Genomic DNA, 15,725 nt, shown 5'->3' on the forward strand with positions numbered 1-15,725 from the left:
ATTTTATTTTCCTGGGCTCCAAGATCACCGCAGATGGGGACTGCAGCCAAGAAATGAAAAGAGGCTTGCTCCTGGGGAGGAAAGCGATGCCAAGTCTAGACAGCATACTAAGAAGCAGAGACATCATCCTGCCAACAAAAGGGCGTATAGTCAAGACTGTGGTTTTCCCCATTGCAAAAGATAGCTGTGAAGGTTGGACCGTAAGGAAGGCTGAGCGTCAAAGAATGGAGGCCTTTGGACTCTGGTGCTGGAGAAGAAGAGTCCTGCATTGAGTCCCTTTGGACTGCAAGGCCATCCAGCCGGTCAGTCCTAGAGGAGATCAACCCTGACTGCTCTTTAGAAGGCCAGATCCTGAAGAGGAAACACAAGTACTTTGGCCACCTAATGAGAAGGAAGAAGGACTCCCTGGAGAAGAGCCTCATGCTGGTAACGATGGAGGGCAGAAGAAGAAGAAGGGGACGGCGGCGAAGGAGGTGGCTGGATGGAGTCACCGAAGCAGTTGGCGTGAGCTACAATGGACTCCAGAGGATCATGGGAGAGGACAGGAAAGCCCGGAGAAACGTTGTCCATGGGGTTGGGGTTCGGTCGGACACAACTTCGCAACTAACAGCAACAAGATAGTTACCATTAAAACTTTGGAGGAGAAGCACAATGGTCCAGGAATGTTCTCCTGGGCCAACCCTACTTGGAAGGAACCTGGCAGGAACATTGATTAATCTCAATCCTTCCTTCTTCCCACCCATCTCCAAGGAGACCCTCAGAAGTGGGTGTCTTCTGCTTGGGTTGTCATTTTTGTTTTCTTCCTAGTCCTCTGCTCTCCACCATCCAACGCCAGGTTTCAAACCCCGGTGAGAAGATAAAACCGATATTTCCCAGTGATGTTGGTGCAAGGATTCCAGAGTGTTAGTCACGTCCTTGGGGAAATCCACTCTCAAGAGTTGGAATCTGCTCTCTTGATTATCTCAGTTTCTTTTTCCCTTCCTTTCAAGGTGGAGGAACAACGGGTTGGTTGTTTCTTTCCATGCTGTTTCTTAACCCTCACATTGGCAGGGCTTAAGAAAAGATCCGGAAGGAAAGAATACAGACGACGAAATACAACTATAAGGAAGGCAACAAAAATTCACGTTTTCCTCCTGGCATAAAAAGCTCACAGAGTTTAGCTATGAGGCAGCCCCAGAAGGAGAAGATAAAATTCAAATGTGTTTACAAGCACAGGATGGAAGCCACTTTTCTTTTCCTATTTCTCCTTTCCTTTTCCTCCTCTTCCTCACACTGTTCATATCCTTCATTTATTTGCTTCCGTTCTGCTTTACGTGTCATTTCTTCTTCAATAAAAAAAAAAAACATGATTGGACAAAGAGGAGAGGCCATGGCAGCTCAGGTGGTTCATTAAACAGCTACACGGAAGTGCCTCTTCTAGGTCCTTCTGGACTGAGAAACGGAAATCCGGAGGTTGCGATTTTAGGAAGAAGTTCTGCAAAAGAACCTTCCTGGACTACAACCCCCAGGAGCCCCTGACAGCAGAGGAATGGGGTAGAGGATGATAGGAGCTGTAGTTCCGTGATATCTAAAGAGTGGGTCGCTGCTTTTAAGTAGTCCTCGACTTACAACAGTTCATTTAGTGACAGTTTGAAGTTACGACAAAACTAAAAAAGGGGAGTTAAGATAGTTTTTCACACTTACGACCGTTGCAGCATCCCCATGGTCACGTGATCAAACTTCAGGCACTGATTCATATTTATGATGGTTATGTCCAGTGTCACGTGATCCCCCTTTTACGACCTTCTGACACGCAAAGGCAATGGGGAAGCCAGATTCACTTAACAACCGTGTTCCTAACTTAACAACTGCAGTGATTGATTTAACAACAATGGCAAGGAAGGTTGTAAAATGGGCCAAGACCCACTTAATAACTGCCTCGCCTAACAACAGAAATTTGGGGCTCAACTGTGGTTGTTAAGTCCCAGGACTGTCTGCATCGCATACCAAGCTAACAGTGTTCGTCTTTGGGGCCTCCTTCGTCTCAGGATGCCTTTTGGAGCCTATAAATCAAAGTTTAGGGATTGCCACATCGTCCCAACCCAACCCATCATTGCTCCCAGCTAAATACGGCATTCTTCACTCAGCCTGAAAATGAATCTTAAAGGACTGGCGTGTCTGTTAATTTGACCCACTTGGTATTCTCGCTGAGCAGTTTTTATCTCGTTCTTCCGAGGTGACGGGAGCGCCACAAAAAGGCATCATTTAAATATTTAAAATGTAAATCGATTGATTTATGCATGCAGGGAATGAGGATGTAAAGGGGATAATCCCGCCAGGGTGTAGATGAGGGTAATATGGATTTAGCAACTCATTTGCTGATCCTTAACGAATACAATCCCACGGTCTCCTGCTCAGGCTGGAAAATAAAAACCCCACAAAGATAAGAGATTTATAAACATTCACACCGTCATCTATAAGATCTCATTGCCAATTTAAAGCAGGATTGGAGAGCTGGGGCCACAAAAGGAGATATATTAACACACGTGGCTGTACAGTACAAATCACGTTTTCTTAAAAATTCAGATAAAGCTTTCCAGATTATATGGGTGAATGTAACTGCAGAGTTTCTCTCTTAAGCCGATCTGGACTGAAATCACTTTTTATGTCAGCAAGTGAATGGATTCCAGATTACTGAACACGAGAAGAATTTACTGGGCCAACGTTCAACAGGGAGAGAGAAGCTGTTGTGGCCCGTGCCAGTAGCCAGTGGAGCTGGCAGAAGAGTCCCAGAGTGAGGAGGGTTGGGGAGGAACCTGGGCCAGTCCTGGAGTATGGGGAAGGCTCTGAGGAGGGCTCTGTGTCGGAGGCAGAGAGGGGGCCGAGGCAATGATCAGGTGCCTACAGAGCTAGACATCAGTGAGACAGGCAAACAGCTAGAGCCTGTTCCCAGTGTGCGCATGCGCAGAGTGGCCAGACGAAAGGAACAGCCAAAGAACAGGGGTCGACTTGGGAGTAAGGCCACAGGTGGACGGTGAATGGCCCCTCCCATAAGGAATAAAGAGGAGCGAAAGGGGAGTGGGGTTTGCAGGAGACAATTAGTTCACATAATTATTGTGAAGATTTGTTGGTGACTGCAGGGGACTCCTTGCCAAGTATTTTCTTGTACAGCTGTTGTGTTTGGACGATATTGGCCTGGCAGCTCTCCAAGCCTGGTAAGGTCTGTTGGTTGTTAATTCACCCTTGAAAGATTGTTTGCCGGGATTTTGCTGGATGTGAATGAGAGGAATTCACCTTAGCTTCATAAAAAAGGGGGTTTTGTCGGGACAAGGAGTCTGCTTCGTGATTTTTGTGAAGCCTAGGTCGGAACAGAAGTGTTCTGCAGTTTGCATCCTAGAACATGTTGGTTTGGGTCTTGGTTGGTGAAGGTGGGTTTTTTTTTTCAAGAGAAGAAAGGGGAAAATATCAAATTTTGGATCTTCTGCTTGTTTGTCGATTTCCCAAACGCTGTTCCTGTGTCCAGTTTTACCGTTGTGGATGGGTCAATTTCACAAAATCAATTTCACAACCTGGGTCAGGTCAATTTCACCACTGTTGGTCTATTCCAGAGGTGGGTTGATAACTGGATTTATTCCCCATCCTGGCAGCCAATTTTCATTTTTCTGCATCGGGGTTCAAATCTCTTGGCATATTTTTTTCCCACCTACTCCCTCCAGGGTCCAAAACTCCTGGGACAAAAAAGGCACAATGCACAGTTTCCCCGAAGACTTGCAAAGTGGCTGTTTCAGGTTTCTAGTCCTCAGGAGTGCCATGAATTTGGGAGGTCTCCATTTTGGGGTTTAATCTTTAAGGTTGGTTTGGCAGCCCAGAACCCCAGATAGTTTTCTCAAGCGATTCTCTGCCTCTGACAAAGACGGCTCAGTCTGCCTCCTCTAGCCAATTGCATTCTGGGAATATTTCCTCTTTTTTAAAAAAAAGTTGGGGGGGGGGGGGTTTCTACATTGATTCCATCACTTCCAGTCTTCAGGCCTCCTTTCACTTCTAACAGCCGCTGGGCAAGCTCTGAAGAATGGCCTCTAGGTTCCCCTTGTCGCTCTGGATCTCCTCCAGATCTTCTTCGAAGGCTTCCAACGATGCCTGCTGTTCCTCGGCTTCCTGTACCAAGATGCCCAGCGTCTGATTCAGGGCACCAGGTCCCGCCAGGCGCAGCCTCAAGCTTTCCAGCTGGACCTGGCTCGCACGGAGCACAGCTGCGGACTGATCCAAGTTTCCTGGGGAAGCAAAACAGAGCGTTGACACTAAGGGTGGGGGGATGACACCCCAAAAATCACAGCTCCAACATCAACCCTGCTAAGCAGGCCAGACTCCACGGCAACCCTGGAACTATTCTGATTTGAGTTCGGCTGCTGTGAACGATTCTGACTGTGCTGGGCTTTGTCCCACCCGCCCCTTATATGTCTGTGAGTTAGGAAGGTAATCTGCCTGAGCTTCTTAATTACAGATTAACAGAGTTGGAAGGGACCTTGTGGGTCATCTAGTCCAACCCCCTTCACCCAAGCAGGAGACCCTACACCATTTCTGGCAGATGGCAGTCCAGTCTCTTCTTGAAAGCTTCCAGTGATAAAGCTCCCACAACTTCTGAAGGCAACTTACGTGTTACGCTTAGGTCTGACCTGAGCGTAATACACAAAATTATATGTCACAACGTCCTACCTGTCAACGACTACTTCAGCTTCAACCACAATAATACATGAGCACACAATAGATACAAACTCAAGGTAAACCGCTCCAAACTCGATTGCAGAAAATACGACTTCAGCAACAGAAAGTTCAGCACCTGGAATGCTGCACCCGACTCTGTTGTTAATTTTAGGCATAACAAATTATGGGATAATTTCTTCAATTTATTAATTAAAGCAGGCTAGATTACACAGTTTTGGCATTGAGAAACCAATGTTAAGGAAGAAGCATCACAGACTGTTCCAAGAATCCCAAAGTGATTTAATTTAATTTAAAAAATAAATCTTTATGGAAAGAAGCCTGCCCTCTACTGGAAATGTCTGGAAATTCTGAAAGCTCAACCATGGAACAGGTGTATTGATTCCTTGTCAGGTAAAAACTAAATCTACAGGTATGTTTGATCAACCCTCCCTCGGATGCCTTTTAAATGTCTATTTTAACACCACTTGCTTAATCACCAGCTAGTAAATGCACAAGTAAAGGTAAAGGTGCCCCTCAAGCACACATGATAGTCGTTCCTGACTCTAGGGGGCGGTGCTCATCTCCCTTTCAAAGCCGAAGAGCCAACGCTGTCTGAAGACGTCTCCGTGGTCATGTGGCCGGCATGACTCAACGCAAAGGCGCCCGGAACGCTGTTCCCTTCCCACCAAAAGTGGTCCCTATTTTTCTACTTGCATTTTTTTACGTGCTTTCGAACTGCTAGGTTGGCAGAAGCTGGGACAAGTCACGGGAGCTCACTCCGTTATGCGGCGCTAGGGATTCGAACCGCTGAACTGCCGACCTTTCTGATCAGCAAGCTCAGCGTCTTAGCCCCTGAGCATCCCTCTAATGTCTGTTCAGAGTTACAATGGCACTGAAAAAAGTGACCAATGACCGGCTTTCACACTTATGACCGTTGCAGTGTCTCCGGGGTCAGTGATCAAAATTCAGAGACTTGGCAAGTGACTCATATTTATGAGGGTCACGTGATTCTCTTTTTTGCGACCTTCTGACAAGCAAATTCAAAGGGGAAGCCAGATTCACTTAACAACCATGTTATTAACTCAACAACTGTGGCAGGAAAGGTTGTAAAATGTGGTAAAACTCGGTTAACAAATATCTCGCTTTGTCACATAAATTTTGGGCGGCATTGTGGTCGCAAGTGAAGGACGTACGACCTGGAATCACGGAAGAAGGCTTGCTTGGATCGGGCTAATCCTGGTGAGTTCGAGGAGGCTATGAACTGAGGGCTTACCTAGTTTGGAGAGCAGATGCTTGAGGGCCTTAATGTCCATCTCCAAGGAGCGTTGGGCCGCTTGGAGGTTCTGGCCGAGCGTCTTCATGCCCACTCCAACCTTCAACACAAGGCAGGCTTTGCGTTAGCCTCCTCCCATGGGTCCCTCTCCTGAAGTCCACGGAGGTTTTCCCCCATCCAGGTCACGGTTGCCCCAAAATTGCTTTTTCAAAAGGCAACTGGACTTTGTTTTCCCTCAAAGACATTTCACTCCTCACCCAAGAAGCTTCTCCCATTCTGATGAACTGAACTTTGACTTAGCACTGAACTTCAGTCGGAGCGGAAGAAGCTTCTGGGATGAGGAGTGAAATGTCTTCAAGGGAAAACAAAGTCAAAAGGCACTTTTGGGGCATCCCTGTCCTGTTCTACCTTGGGAAAACAGGACTGACCTCTGCAGGTTTCCCAAGTTGGACCTGAAGTTCTCTGGCCTTGTCTTCTTGTCTGGAAATCTCGGCCACGGTAAGAGCAACTGTGGCAGACATTCGGCTAGCCTGCTTCCTCTCCTGCTTGGCCCGTCTTAGGATGCCTTCGGCTGCCTGCAGAACAGAAGAGTTGAAAAGAAACAGGGGAAAACGAAGGAACCCATAAAGCTGCCCTCATGGCACTTGATCGACAAGCTCAGCGTCTTTGCCACAGACACACCGTGTCCTAACGCACTCCTACCTTCGCATTTTTCTTAGAGGCCGATTCCCCATCACGGGCAATTCCGAAGGCCTTTGCAGAAACGGTCCCAGAATTTCCCAGGGCTCTCTGGGCCTGCCTGATCTTCCTCTGGGTCTCCACAATCGTCCGGCCACGCACCGCAACCCGCTTCCTCCTGACTGCAGTGCGGCCTTTAGGGTCGGCCATCAGGGTCTTTATTCCTGCCGGCAAAAGGAAAAACTAGTTACCCTGCTTCAAGCTGGATAAAATTACATCCCATTATGTTGTGACGGAGGTTTCTTCCCAAGAGCCTGAAGCAAACTCCTTGTCCTGACAAAAACCCCTTTTATTAATTGAGTGTGAATTCTGCTCATTCACCTCCAGCAAAGTCTTTCAAGGGAGGATTTACAGGATCTACAGCATGCACAGAGTGGCCAGACGAAGGGAAGAGCTAAAGAACAGGGGTCGACTTGGGCATAAAGCCACAGGTGGATGATGAATGGCCCCTCCCATAAGGAACAAAGAGGAGGGGAAGGGGAGTGGAGTTTGCAGGAGACCATTAGTTCGCTTCATTGGTTCCTGACTCTCCGAGACTCCTTGCCAAGTTTTGCAGATATGGGCCTGGCAGCTCTCCAAGCCAGATGAGGTCTGTGACCATAAATCCTCCGTGAAAAGACTTTGCTGGAGGTGAATGAGCAGAATTCACAATCAATTAATAAAAGGGGTTTTTGTCGGGACCAGGGGTTTGCTGCATGCTCTTGGGAAGAAACCTCAGTCAGAACAGTTCTTGAGATTAAGTAGTTAGGATTACTTTTGTCTTACCATCCAGTGTGGTCACCAAAGCCTGCGCTTCGGACACCACGGCCTCTCCGTTGGCCAGGGAAGACTCGGCCAGTGCTTGTGCATTGTTCGTTCTCTGCCATAGCTGTGAAACAGAGGAAAACAAAATTAGGCTAAAAAAGTCCTAACTGCGGACATTCACTAAAGATGACCGGTAACTACTTAACTTTGGTGCAGGCTTGACTTCAGTTGATGCACTAAGTCAAGACAACCCCTTGGTTTGTGGGTGAAGAGGATGTGTGCGTGTGAACCCAGGCAAAATGTGAACTGTGTGGTGGTACCAGGGCTGCAAATCTCAGGTTGATCACCAGAGGTCAGACCAGAGTTACTTTGAAATACTTCTTCCTAATGGCCATTTGCGGCATCACAGGGCTGATAGAGGGGCCTTTTAAAAGAGTGAGCCAATCAAATTTCTCTCGCTTGACCCCCAAGATCTGACCAGGAATGTCAGACATTCCTTCAGTCGATTGTTTCTTTGCGTCCTGGTTTGTTGTGGCCAAATAAGGGCAAATCAAGCCACGAAGCACTCACCTCTTCCAAGGGCCGAATCCTCTGTAGCATTTCCTTTAACCCGGTTTCTACTGCCAAGGTTTTGTTGGTTGTCAACCCGTGTTTCCTTTCAATCAGTTGTTGGATTTCCTCGGCTTCTTGGACCAGATTTCCAGCTTTCTCCACCAGAGGGCGCTGCAAGATCAGAGTCTGTGGAATTACTTAATCGATTTAAAAAAAAAAAACCTACTCAGAATTGGAAAAATGAATTTATTACTAGGATTATGACATTTATAGATTGCTGGGGTAGTAGTTGTTGTTGTTTTTTTTGGGGGGGGGTCCATCTGAGCCCCCACAGGGTAGTTTGTGCTCCATAAATCAGCTGTTTTTAAGCACTAGCCTGCTCTCCATAGGTGACCAGAAGCTGCCTACAGGCAAATACTATACATTCCATGCAATTAAGGAAACAATCTAGTGGAAAAGAGATGGGAAGATTTTCTACCTTATTTTTGCCTCATCCCACATCTAAATCAAGCTAGGTGTCTACCCCCACATTACCTTAAAAAAAAAAACAGAAACTTCGTTTTCCTTCCTCCAACTCTGGAAATTAAATAATTGATTTTTTTTGGGGGGGGGGGGCAGGCTATTAACATCTTGATTTTTTTTTTCATTTCCCAGGCAGCTTTGCACAGTGCACCATTCTAAAAAAAAAAAAAAAACCCTTAGCAAAATGAAGAAATAAAGCAATTTCCTTAGACCGCACTCAAAATGACAGGGACCAACACAACATTGTTATGCAAAAGGTTTTCCTTTGCAGGAAAGATATATAGGAGGGTGTTTCTCCACTTTAGCAATTTTAACATGGGTGAACTTCAACTCCCAGAGGCCCCGAGCCAACATGCTGGAGAATTTGGGGTGTTTGGCACACAGCATGCTTGAGAAATCTGAAGTCCACCCAGCTTAAAGCACGCTGGCTGGGGAATTCTTACACCAGCATTCTAGGGAATTCTTAAAGCTGAAATTGAAAAACACTGATTTAGAAGACCTGGAATCAAACTGAAAAAGCCGTCAAGTGGATGAGGAACATACAAAATATAATCCACTATGAGAGAAAACCTCTTTCCATGAAGAAACGATGTAGGGGGAAACAAAACCCCTGTCCTATTACTAATGCTTACCAGCTCCAAAGTATCTGCCTGAGCCAGGGTTGCGTTGCTCTCATGGCCTGAAAACAGCTTCTCAGCATCTTCTATTTGCAAGACGAGGTTTTTTTGGGTCCTATTGATTTTCTCATCACTGCAAGGCAGACATTCTCAAATTACCAACTCATTTAAATGGTGCGCTTGGTCTCTCTGGGACATGACAGATACCCTTGCATTTAACCAAAATAAAAACTGGAAGGAAATGAGTTTTGGGAAAGAAAAATTAGAGCTAAGTTTATCGTTCTTTAGGCAGGGCCTTGCTCATTTTATTTTAAAGTAGTCTGGTTGGGGGATTCTGGGAGTTGAAGTCCACAATGCTTAAAGTTCCTTGCTGACTAGGGAATTCTGGGAGTTGAATTCCGCCCATCTTAAAATGTAAAGGATTGTTGGGAGTTGTTGTGGCCCGCCAGCGGCCAGTGGAACTGGCAGCAGATTCAGCCAGTGAGGAGGTTGGGGAGGAACCTGGGCCAGTACTGGAGCCTGAGGAAGGCTCAGACGAGGGATCTGCGTCAGAGGCAGAGAGGGAGCAAGGGCCGTCTGGCAGTTCTCAGCTGCCTTCGGAGCTAGAGAGCAGTGAGGCAGAGGAACAGCTGGAGCCCGTTCCCACTGTGCGCATGCACAGAGCTGCCAGAAGAAAAGAACAGCTCAGAAATCAGGGTTGACTTGGGAGTAAAGCCACAGGTGACTGGCCCCTCCCAGAGGAAACAAAAGGGGAGCGAAAGGGGAGGGGGCTTTTGCAAGAAACAAGTAATTCATCCGATTGTTAGATTCGTTTCAGGAGTGTGAAGATCTGTCCGTGAATCTCAGAGACTCTGTGCTCAGTCTTTCCTTGCATAGCACTGCGTTTGGAAATTATTTACCTGGCAGCTTTCCAAGATAGATAAGGTCTGTATTCATAAATATTCCTTTGAAAGGCTGTTTGCCAGGCCTTGGCTGAAGGTGAATAAGAGGAATTCACATTTGTTTGATAAAAGGGGTTTTGTTGGAACCAGGATTCTGCCTCCTGCTTTTTGGGGAAGCCAAGGTAAGAACAGGAGCATTTACCCCACGTCCTCCAAGACTCAGAGAAGCTCTACCAATAATACCCCATTTGCCATGCCACTCAATTTTTCTGACCTTAATTTACTTTAGTCTCTTAATTTAGGTTGGCTTAATTAGGAAGGCCTTATGCAAATCTCGAAACGTGGCCGAGGCAGTCTTAGAGGAAACAGGTAGCAATGTTAAGCAGAAATGTTTAAATAGGCCTCTCTTTCTGTTTATCACATCAATTTTAAAAGCCCATCTGGTTGTCTAGTGGCTGGGAATTCCACAGTTTAACACACGAAGCTCTGACACTCCGTTTTTGGTTTGGTTTGTCATGCAAGAGAGTGAGGAACGCATGTTTTTAGGGGCGGTAACGACACCCTCATCTAATGTTTCTCATCCTGCTTAGGACTTTCAAAAAACCCAAAAGTGATTTCTTAGAAATGTCCCTCACCGGAGACATTTTGAAAGCTGAAGCCAAGTAAGACTCTAAATGGGGTCTTTCTAGACACTGTGGACCACCAACACAGAAGACCCATGGGGCACAGCTTCCAGCATGTCACCATCCTGGACCACACCAACTCACCCCTCTTCCATCTCTTGCCTGAACTCTTCCATCTTGCTGACGTTTGCAACATTTTGGAGAAGACGATAACTCGAGTGGGATGCCTGGATGGCTCTTCTGGCCAGACCTTCCACCAAGGATGCGATTTCAACATGGCTGCAGAGAGAGGGGGGGGAAAAAACCCAACCCAGTGATTTTGGTGGCGCACGCCTGCTCTCATCTCTCTACACTCTGTTGTGGCCCATTAGTGGCCAGCGGAACTGGCGGTAGATTCGGACAGTGAGGATGTTTGGGAAGAAACTGGGCCAGTCCTGGAGTCTGGGGAAGGCTCTGGTGAGGGCTCTGTGTGGGAAGCAGAGAGGGGGCCGAGGCCGTCTGACAGTTATCAGCTGCCTTCAGAGTCAGACATCAGTGAGGCACAGGAACAGCTGGAGCCTGTTCCCATTGTGCGCACGTGCAGTGTGGCCAGGAGAAGGGAAGAGCTGGAGAACAGGGGTCGACTTGGGAGGAAGGCATGGCTTGCGAATGCATGCACGGGGGCGGGGCACACATGTGGTGTCGTGTGCACATGCACGGGTGGTGGGTCACATGGGGAGGGGTTGCGTGCACATTGGGTGCATCTTGGGTGCATACATGCTTCCAGCACACGACGACAACAAGTTTAGCCATCACTGCCTTAAACCATTCCAGATATTGAATTCATTCGACTGACTGTACAAGGATGGGGCAACTTGCATTATGACGGCATCTAAACTTACCTGTGGGCCAAGGCGCTGGATCTGATCACCTGGCGGCTCCAGTTTGTAGGCTGATGAGAAATTTCAGAAGAAAATTCCTAGCAGATGGAGAGAGAGAAAGAAGGAAAGAAAGAAAGAAAGAAAGAAAGAAAGAAGGAAAGAAAGAAAGAAATGTTGTTGTTTTTTGTTTCTGCCTGAAGCATGGGGAGGATAGTGGGAATAAATATTTCACAATATGAAAAGTTCAGAAAATCCTCAAATGGAAACCAGGGAGCGAGTAATGGGTTAACATTTGTGAATTGTCTATGGGATTGGAGCATTTTAGTTCACCTTTCAGGTAGGTAAGCATGCTTACCCTACAAACTCTCTGATCTATGATGGTTTATTCATTGCTTATTTATTACTAAATAACTTCAAGAGTTCAAAACTCGGAGCTGTAGCAGTGGGAGGACAGCCGAGTATTTAAAAAAAACCAAATCTACTTGTTTTTAAAAGTACACTTTTCTGTTTAATATAATGGTTATTTGAGGGATTTTGTGGGCTCCTTCCTCTCCCCACATCTTATTATTCCGCTCCCTCCCTTATTTTTTTTTTTTTTTTTTTGCTATTATAAGATTTTATTTGTCATACTTTGAAGGGGCAGATAAGAGATTTTTAAAAGAATATGTTGTCAAACAGGTCGCCCTTGATTGTAAGCTGGTTGTTAAATGAATCACATCTGATTTTGCAACCCTTTTAGCCACAGTTAAGCAATTTGATTCAGTCGTTAAGTGAATCATGTGGTTGTTAAATGAATCTGGGTTACTCCATTGACTTGTTTGTTGGAAGTTGATTGGAAAGGTTGCAAATGGTGATCATGTGACCCATCATAACATCAGGACATTATATGTATCATAAAAACATCAATCAATCAGAATAGAGCTGGAAGGCACCTTAGAGGTCTTCTAGTCCACCCCCCTGCTCAAGTGACTGAAGCCCCTAAAACCTCTGGTGGCAAGCTGTTACACTGGTTAATTTTTCTCAATTAACCAACATATTGGTGGCCAACTGCCTAAATGTTGATCCCATAACTGTCAGCATGCTACAACGGTCATAACTGCAAGGCTTGATTGTAACAATAGCACTTTTTTCCCCCTGCAATTGTAACTTCAAAGGTCACTAAAGAAATATTTATGTACTCTATGCGCAGCTGCTCCCCCCAACCCTGGGTGGCGCCAGTCAGCAACTTTTGAGTTGAAAAACTAGGATTCCTTTATTATAAATTAGATCTTGAGAATACATGAAGATTCCTGAAATAAAACTTAATAAATAGCTTCTTTATTTGGGGCCAAAAATAAGGACATGAACATGGATGCATCCGCAAAGCTGTTGATTCAAGAGATTGTCCATAAACAACAAGTAATAACTGGCGTAATTGGCGTGGGAAGCCAACTACAGTTAAATGTAAGTTGTGCTCATTTGCAACAGCCACCGAAAGATAAATGAGCAACTTACATGTTAATCGCTTTCATTTGGCACCGGGTGGCCATGGCACATAAATAAACAAGTGTGCGCTCATAATTTACAGCAGCTACCAGGAGCCAATTTCACAGGAGTAAACACATGCAAATGATTGACAATTGGCTCTGCAAGTCAATTACAAGTAAACAAACATTTGCAATGGGCATTAGACAGACACTTGCAAAGGAGGGATGGATAAACAGAGATGGAGAAATAGATAGCAATATGTCAGATGGATGGACGGACGGACGGATAGACGGAGGAGCGGAGAAACAGATAGAAAGAAGGTAGATAGATAGATAGATAGATAGATAGATAGATAGATAGATAGATAGATAGATAGATATAGATATAGAAAGATAGATAGGAGAATGGACTTTGCAGGAGACAATTAGTTCGCTTCATTGGTTCCTGACTCTCCGAGACTCTTTGCAAAGTTTTGCAGAGGTTGGACTGGCAGCTCTCTAAGCCAGAGAAGGTCTGTGATTGTAAATCATCCCTTGAAAGACTTTGCTGGAGGTGAATGAGCAGAATTAACAGGAAATTAATTAAATGATTTTTTGTTGGGAACAGGAGTTTGCTTCCTGCGCTTGGGAAGCCTCGGTAAGAACAGTTAGTTTTGCTCCATGTTTGCCAGTTTTTTAAACCATTTCCCATTTTCAGCGTATTGAATCCACGTTCATTGGGTTGTGAGACTCCAGCAGTATCTTTAATGGTATCCGTGTTGTTGTTGTTGTTTTTCGAAGGGAAGGAACTTCATTTATCAGTTCTTGGTCTGTTCCCTTCTGAGCAGGAATTTATTCAATCCATTAAAGTTGTTTGGAAGGACTCATTATTTTCGGCAGATGCCCCATGTTTTCCCAAATTAGATAGCTATACTTTGGAAACTGGGAGACCAAACACAGAAAAGCCTCCAGCTGGCTTTCCCGACGGCGGAAAAAATTGCAAACTTTTCTGCGTGCGTTATGAAATTATCTCATTTGATATCCGAATTAGCTTTCGATCGCCCCACAGCTCCCTGCTGGAAGACCGCTTACACATTTAGATCACGTATCATCACTCCTGTGTCGACTGTCCCCTCCTTGTGGCTAAAACAACAAGTCACACGGTTGAATGGCCCTTTGGACATTTATGTACCAATATTTATAGCTCAGGATTGAACTGTGGGGTCCTTGATGATTTCTTGGTGCTTTTTGTTCTGACCTCGGCTTCCCCAAAAAGCAGGAGGCAGAGTTCCGGTCCCAACAAAACCCCTTTTATCAAACGAATGTGGATTCCTCTCCTTCACCTTCAGCCAAGGCCTGGCAAACAGCCTTTCAAAGGAATATTTATGAATACAGACCTTATCTATCTTGGAAAGCTGCCATGTAAATATTTTCCCAATGAGGTGCAATGCAAGGAAAGACTGGGCACAGAGTCTCTGAGATTCACGGACAGATCTTCACACTCCTGAAATGAATCTAACGACCGATCGAACGAATTGTTTCCTGCAAAAGCCCCCTCCCCGTTTGCTCCTCTTTTATTTCCTTTGGGAAAGGCCATTCACAGTCCACCTGTGGCCTTACTCCCAAGTCAACCCTGATTTCTAAATTGTACTTTTCTTCTGGCAGCTCTGTGCATGCGCACACTGGGAACAGGTTCCAGCTGTTCCTCTGCCTTATGGCTGTCTAGCTCCATAAGCACCTGATCACTGCTGGACAGGCTCGGCCCCCTCTCTGCCTCTGATGCAGAGCCCTCCTCAGAGCCTTCCCCAGACTCCAGGACTGGCCCATGTTCCTCCCCAACCTCCTCACTGTCCGACTCTACTGCCAGCTCTGCTGGCTGCTGGTGGGTCACAACACTTTTCTTCCAGACATTTCATGACCCAACCAAGTAATGTCATCAGTGCTAGAAGGGAGAGCGAGCAAATCCCATTCCCTTCTAGCACTGATGTTGTTACCTAGTTGGGTCAGAAAACTACCTGTGGATAGGTCAGTAGATGGAGATAGGAGAAGAAACAGGCTGTGGTTAAGATTAATACAGGTAGTCCTTGAATTTCTTTAGTGACCAAAATTACAATAGCCCTGAAAGAACCTTGACTTATGGCCATTTTTCATACTTACGAGCGTTGCAGCATCACTGCAGTCATTTGATCAAAATTCAGATGCTTGGAAACGGATGCATACTTTTACAACGGACGCCTGGGGTCATGTGATCCCCTTTGGTCAGCTTCTTGACCAGCAGTCAATAAGGAAGAAAGATTCACTTAAAAACCGTGTTGCCAACTTAACCGCTGAAGTGATTCCCTTAACAACCATGGCAAGAAAAGTCATAAAATGGGGCAAAACTCAACAACCGCCTTGCTTAATGATGGATATTTTGGGCTCCGTTGCGGTTGTAAGTCAAGGACTTAACAGTAGTCACCTCAGCACCTTAAGCAGCCTGGTGGACGGAAGGGGGTGGAGAAAGAGAGGTTGAGAAATGTTTGAGTACCATGCTTTCCAGGACCTCGGTGGCTAGATGGATCTCCTCATGGGTGGACCGCAGGGTGGAAGATACGTCGGAAAGGAGACCGCACACTTTGGTAGCCCGTTGACTGTCACAAGCGATTGTTCTGCTGGCATTGCTCAGCCGATGGCCGGCATCCTCCAACGAGTCCTTCAGATCCGTCATCTTCTCCAAGAAAGCAGCCTTGGCACCTGGAACCAAGACTACGTCATTTGGGGTATTGTGGCCTGCCTGCGGAGCTGGCAGCA

At 46.0% G+C, this 15,725-nt stretch overlaps 1 protein-coding gene across 1 annotated transcript in view; it reads right to left on the reverse strand.

The window, feature by feature from the left end:
* Positions 1-1,194: 1,194 nt before the first annotated feature.
* LAMC3 (laminin subunit gamma 3) overlaps positions 1,195-15,725 on the reverse strand; it is a 62,557-nt gene continuing 48,026 nt past the window's right edge. The window contains exons 19-28 of the mRNA XM_081967527.1: positions 15,463-15,668; positions 11,512-11,588; positions 10,775-10,909; positions 9,142-9,259; positions 8,006-8,158; positions 7,457-7,559; positions 6,656-6,855; positions 6,382-6,528; positions 5,954-6,053; positions 1,195-4,250 (exon numbers count right to left, since the gene is read on the reverse strand). Of these exons, the coding sequence (XP_081823653.1) occupies positions 4,021-4,250; positions 5,954-6,053; positions 6,382-6,528; positions 6,656-6,855; positions 7,457-7,559; positions 8,006-8,158; positions 9,142-9,259; positions 10,775-10,909; positions 11,512-11,588; positions 15,463-15,668 (1,469 nt within the window). The 3' untranslated portion in view covers positions 1,195-4,020. The remainder of the gene's footprint in view (positions 4,251-5,953; positions 6,054-6,381; positions 6,529-6,655; positions 6,856-7,456; positions 7,560-8,005; positions 8,159-9,141; positions 9,260-10,774; positions 10,910-11,511; positions 11,589-15,462; positions 15,669-15,725) is intronic.

Source organism: Natrix helvetica, assembly GCF_964273705.1.
Source record: "Natrix helvetica genome assembly, chromosome: 15".
Taxonomy (NCBI): Eukaryota; Metazoa; Chordata; class Lepidosauria; order Squamata; family Natricidae; genus Natrix; species Natrix helvetica.